Source organism: Chenopodium quinoa, unplaced genomic scaffold (assembly GCF_001683475.1).
Source record: "Chenopodium quinoa cultivar QQ74 unplaced genomic scaffold, ASM168347v1, whole genome shotgun sequence".
NCBI lineage: Eukaryota > Viridiplantae > Streptophyta > Magnoliopsida > Caryophyllales > Amaranthaceae > Chenopodium > Chenopodium quinoa.
The window spans coordinates 1,863,770-1,870,304 of NW_018744080.1; the positions used below are offsets into that span (position 1 = coordinate 1,863,770).

General features: G+C 39.7%; 1 protein-coding gene across 1 annotated transcript; it reads right to left on the reverse strand.

Moving 5' to 3' along the window:
- Window positions 1-5,406: 5,406 nt before the first annotated feature.
- On the reverse strand, window positions 5,407-6,218 carry LOC110691357. The gene is made up of 2 exons (XM_021868275.1): window positions 5,745-6,218; window positions 5,407-5,538 (listed from the first exon to the last, which is right to left on the reverse strand). The coding sequence occupies exons 1-2, from the start codon at window positions 6,216-6,218 to the stop codon at window positions 5,407-5,409; spliced, it is 606 nt and encodes a 201-aa protein (XP_021723967.1).
- Window positions 6,219-6,535: the final 317 nt, after the last annotated feature.

Genomic DNA, 6,535 nt, shown 5'->3' on the forward strand with positions numbered 1-6,535 from the left:
TGCCCACATTTTGACTGACTCTGCGGTACACGTCATTAGACAGAGTGAACCCATTTCCTTCTGTTAAACCACTTTTCCTTCTTTATCCTCTCTCCTCAAACTTACCTTCATTCATCAATGATAGCTGCATAAAATGACCACATCTACCTTGCTCTCCCCACCAGATCGTAGGAGTTTATAAGTACGATTGCGGAAACCATGAATCATATTCATATAGCACCTAATCCCAAGATCATGCATAACACATAAAGAATTAGAATTAATACCTTTGTAGCGTGATTCCACGTGTGATAGAACAAGAACAAGGGAGACTAAGAACCTCAAACGTGATTCATCTACTTGGTCCACGGGCACGGATTAAGACCTCCACTAATGCTAGTTAGTTGCAATTGAACCCTTCAATTGACCTTCTAAGGAGAAGAACGAGCAACGAACCAATCACGAACCACCACACGCGCCACTAGGGGTGGCCGACCGTGAGTCCACGGGAGAGGAGAGAGAGAGAGCCGTGGGTTAGAGAGAGAGTGAGAGGGTTTTTGGGATTTGGTTGCCTTGTTCACAATCTACTGTTAGTTGATTATGACTTAATTCATTAACCCTAGGCATGAATCTTATTTATAGATCTCATCTCTAAATAAGAGTCCATGACAAAGCCCAAAACCTCATTCCAATCTAACTATGCTAGCCCAATCCAATTCATGATTAGTTACTTGCTCATGAGGCCCATAAATGGGCCTCTAATCTTGCTTAACCCAATACCCTTGTGCGTGACCTCATAGGATCCATTCTAGTGGGGTTTGGACTATTTGACTAGCCCAAAGATCATTGGTCATAGTCTAGCAACAGATAATGACGACCCAAAAGAACAAATTTATTATCTCCATAACAGTGATCCTTGATATATCTAGTAATTGCACTTATCGAAGACATAACTCCTTCACAGATCTCCACCCACCATTCACTAACACCACGTTTTTGGTCACCCTTACCCTTTGGGGTTAACCAAGCCCTTAATTTCACCTTTGATTCCTAGGGTTTTTGTTTAATTTGGAGGTGGTGGTGTTGATGGACAGTTTAACACAGGAAGATGGTGGTGTCGGTGGACATGCTGATGAATTGAAGTGGTGTTGGTAGTAGCTTCAATAATGGATCGGAGGAAATAAACGGCGTTTACTAATCGCTTGCCTACATGTCCATGTGCGAGCTGACTCATCACGATCTAGCATCAAATGCTGAGTTGGCGAAATAAATTGACTAACTAAAGCAATAAAAAAGATTAATTGTGCATCCCTCTTTTTTAATTGACAATTGTTTGCCAAAAAAAAGCCTTTTTGATTTGATTTGAAAAAGTATGTAGTCACAAAACCTATAATAGCGTAGTCGTAGACGTAGTATAAGATAGAATGGTTTGATGAGTAGGTTTCAATTTTTTTTGTTCGACCTTTTTTTCAAATGTTGAAAATTTTATTTGTTAGATCTAATTAAATGGAAAAATACTTCCAAAAAATATTTATGGGTCATTTGAAAGTAAGTAGCAAGTTAGCATTATTTTTTACATATGGACTTTAAAGGATAGTTAAATAAAATTTATACTATGACGTATATTTTTATATTTCTAATTTGCATGTATGCTGCGTAATACTCCGTACTTCTTATGTGCTTAACTTGCAACAAGACCCTACTTGGATCTAAATTTGAGGTAGTTTCAATCTAAGTTGATGCCATTTTCAATTTAAATTACGTACGTTAAATGAACTAATAAAATCAGTTATTGAATTGAATGTTACCTTTCTTCCTATTTTCCAAGGTCAATCAAGCATTGAATATTTAAAAGGCTTAATTAGAAAATAACACCTGTTAAAAGACCTAATTTTGTTTTTAACACCTTAAGATTTCGAAGTTTAATTATAACACCTGTTAAAAAATAAAAATTTTGCTTTCACCACCAGATAACAGAAACTGTGACGGAATTTTTTGGTGGGGCCCACAAAGTCGTTTACCCTCCAAATTCCATCCCCTTCAATTCGAATTTATCTTCTCTGTCATTTATTACCACCCAACTAATTTTGCTTCATTGAATTTCGTCTGCAAATCTTGAACAACCAAAATTACTGCGAACATTCAAACCCTATACTGATTATTGTGATTGAGAAATTGAGTTGGAAGAGGAGGTGTCAATATTGGAGCGAAACAAGTCAGCGAGATTCCGTCAGCCATTTCCAACATCCAAAAAGCTTGGACTTTTTCGTGGATTCTGACAGCAACAGGAGTAAGATTCCAATACAGGTACCTTTCGAACCCTTTAATGTAGTTTTCAACAAGTACTGTGTGCTGCATTATGCCATTTGTGTGGGTGTAGTAGGGTAATTTGGGAAAAAAATTAGGAACCCTAAGAACAGTAAAATGGGTTAATTTGTAATTAAAGTTGAATTTGATTAAATTAAGTATGATTTAGTGTAATGTGTGAATTATTTAGTTTAAATCATTGATTTTATTGACTGTTGACTGGTTTGTCATTGTGTTGGTTTAAATATGTTTGATTCTGTTGATTAAAGTATTGCGGTTGACTGTGTAATGGGGTTAGCTATGTTGGGTTTTATTGATTTGCTTTGCATTTGTTTATTAGGTAGAAAAATGGCCGACAACGAAGATGGATTAATTGATATAGTATTTAGAGTAGGGGGTGCTTTTGTTACTAAACGAGTGTCAAAATCAAAGCATTTGCTTTGTTGGTGTGGTGGGTTATGTTATTGGAGGAGGGATGTGGTAGTGGATAAGATAGATTTGCATTATTTGAGGGTAGCTGCTGTGCATGGGTTTGTGAACTTTAATGTCCATGTCCCACCTAACTACAGACTTTGGTATAAAGAAAGAGGTAGGACCTTTAACACAGGGAGAAGGGAGTTAGTAAATGAAGAGGAAGTGAAGGGGCTGCTGGAGACAGTGAATGGGGAAGGGTATGTTGAAGTATTTGTGACTGCTAATGAAACATTAAGGCCCATACATGAGATCCAGGCCCAGTCCACTCCAGTAAAGGCTGAGAGAAAGGGGAAGAAAAGTTCAGGTAAGCCTGCTGTAGTTAGGAAGAGCCCAAGAATTAACAAAAATGTGCCTAAGGTGAGGGAGGGTGAAGAATCTCCTAAACCTAGATCTAGACAGGGGATAGAAAGGGTTGAAGGGGTTTCTGTTGAGATTAAGGGGGTTCCTGGTAAAGGGAAGTTGTTGAGTAAGGGGAAACAAAAGGGTAAAGCTAAGCTTGAAAGGGGTTCTGGCAGTGTGAAGGTGTTGGATAAGGGAAAGGGAAAAAAAAATCTGTAGGCAAAGGATTGATTTTTGAGGATAGTAGTGAGGGCAGTAAGACTGGGAGGGAAGATGATTTTTCTTCAAGTGATGGGAGTGAGATTGACATAACTTGGGAGCCTGGAGAGGAGGAGTATGACAGTGGGGATGAGAGGTGGTTTGTGCAGAATTCTGAAGAAATTTTAGCTAAGGTAACAAGAAGTCTTGGGAAGCAGTTTGATGTACATGATGAGGGGGTTTCCAAGGATCCAAAGGCAAGGTTGACAGATAACTTGGATGTGAATGAGGTACAACTACAAGAAGAAATTGAGGGAGAATCAGATGACCTAAGGAGCTTGGATGGTTCATCTGATGAAGAGGACAAAAGTCCATGGTTTAATGACAAATCTGACTTCTCAAAGCCTGTTGTACTTGTTCATAGGCTTAGGTTTAGCAATGCTACAGTGTTGAGGAAAGCTTTAAGAGTGCATGCCATACAGAATAGGTATGAGTACTATTTTTTACACAATGATAGTACTAGGATTACTATTCAGTGTAGGAATAGGTGTGGGTGCAAGTTTGACACAAAGACAAGTAGGATGCCTTTGTGTATATGCAGGGGTGGAGTGAAGTGTAGTTTCAAGATCCATGCTACTAAGTTAAAAAGACAACAGACTTGGCAAATAAAAACCATGACGTTGGAGCATAAATGTGTGAGAAGCAGGGAGAACAAGAAGGTCACAGCAGAGTTCATTGCTGAGAGGTATCTTGAGGATTTCAGAACTAACCCATCATGGAAGGTTAAGCAAATCAAGGATAGGGTGCTTCATGACTTGGGGGTAGAAGTGACCTACTACAGGGCTTGGATGGCAAGATGTAGAGCTAAGTTGATCATTTTTGGTTCAGCAAGAGAGCAATATGCTAGGGTATGGGATTATGGGAAGGCTGTACTGAAATACAACCCTGGGTCTGGTTGTAATGTTGTGATTGATGGCATTGAAAAGCCTGAGCCTCCCTTGTTTATGAGGATGTTTATTTGTTTAAGGCCTTTGAAGGATGGGTTCTTGAAGGGTTGTAGGCCAATTATAGGGGTGGATGGCTGCCACTTGAAAGGAGGTTATCCAGGCCAGATTTTAGTTGCAGTCTCCAAGGATGGGAACAACAGCATTTACCCCATTGCTTGGGCAACTTGTGAGGTTGAAAACAGGTACATGATGAGGAGAAATAATGAGAAGTGGGAGGACTCCAAGGAAATCACAACCAACGTCACTCCATATGTGCATAAGCTATTTCAGAGGATGAGCTATGTGGCTAGGAATTGCATAATTGAAGCTGCCAGGGATGACACTTATGAAGTGCAGCTGAATGATGACCAGGTTCTAGTTGACTTGCCAAATTGGTCTTGTCCACCCCTATTACACTATGGACACTTACAGAGCAGCATATGAGCCTGCAATTCAACCTATGCCAGGCCCAAAGCATTGGGAGAGAGTGAACATGAGAGAGCCTCATCCACCAGTATTCAAACAGCAGCCTGGAAGACCTAAACAGAAGAAGAGGAAGCTGGAACCTGGGGAGGGAACATCTGCAGCAGGAGGGGAGCAGGGAAGAAAGAGGAGGATAAGTCAGTGTAGGATTTGTGGTGGATTTGGCCACTATCCCAAGACTTGCAAGGGCCCACATGAACCTGAACCAACTGAGCAGAGAACTGCAGGAAGGCCTCCTTTAAATGTACCTTGGGTAGTTGAGCAAAGGAAGAAGAGGGAGATCAAAGCTGCTAAGAAGGTATGCTGTTGGATTTGTAACTTTTCTTTTAAAATTTGTGATGAAATTGGATGTTGATACTTGTTCATTGGTATTTGTGTTTAATAAACAGAGTGCAATAGGGGCTGGTCCAAACAGCATTGGGAATAGGACTTTTCCCCAAGAGCAACCTGGCTGTGAACCATTGAGTAAGAGGAAAGGTTCACACAGTCAACAAGGGCAGCCACAAGCCAAGCATCACACCACCCCCTCTTCCAGCCAACCTGAACCCAATCCTACTGGAGTGCAGACAAGGAGGGCTAAGCTGCTGACTTCCAGACAAGGAGGGCTGACACAATGATGTTTGAATTGTTTTTCTGAACTTTAGTTGTTGGTTGTATTTTCTGAACAATCAGTTGCAATATTTGTAGCTTTACTTTTGGGTATAGGACAAGGATCCTGTTTTGTTAAATTTATACTTTGCTGTAAGGCTTTACCAGCCAATTTTGTTAGGCACTGCAACAACAAATTTGATCAACAACTTAAATGCAATATCAACTACTTTGCTTTCATAATTGTGTACATTAGTTTGCTTGCAATAGTGGTTCACTGCCACTTATAAATCATTACATTACCATATTACTGTTTCATGCAATTACTAGCATTACAAGTTATACTTAATGCATTACAAACCCCCTAATAAGAAGGATCACTAATATGACCAAACTAATCCCAACAGCAAGACTAAGAACAGAGTGATCTGATCTAGCATTCCTTCCATGCATCTCTCTGTTCATTTTGTTCCTGTCAGAGTTTAAAGCCTTGCATTTCATTTTCAGCCTGTCCACTTCATTCAGCAAGCACCTCAACTGTCCACCAAGATCATCAACTTCCCTCTTGTAATCACTAATTTCCCCCTTCAACAGTTTCTTATCTAGCAACAAATTGTTGATCACCTCTGTTTGCCAGGCTGTCCCATCTTGTTCATCCACCCATTCAAATGCTTTACAACCTCTGCTCTCAGTTACAGGATCGTAGAACTTGCATGTTCTGAACTTACGACCAGGGTTCTCCCTTGTCCAACTGGTAAGCTTTGCAAAGGGAACACCACATTTGCACTTCTTCTCCTTTGAAGGTGAGAAACTTGTAGAAGACATTTCCTGCACCAATTTGCCATCCATAATAAGCAAAACCATTCGTACTATGAAAAAAATACAATTGAACCACGGGAATTAAACAGTCACTCCTACAAATCAAAACCCCCAAATTATTTCTACAATGAACCCTAATTTCATTTTCTCGCAAATTACAGCACAATTAACACACAATGAACCATAACTATTTACGAATTACATGACTATTGCCAGATACGACCTGAATTATGCATTTAAGTCAACAACATATAGATTAATTTACGCCTTATTTTTGAAAGATAAATTAGGGTTTCTAAAGTGCTATTGACGCAATTACCTGATTTGATATCCACGTCCCCCAAACAATGATGGTAAAATCA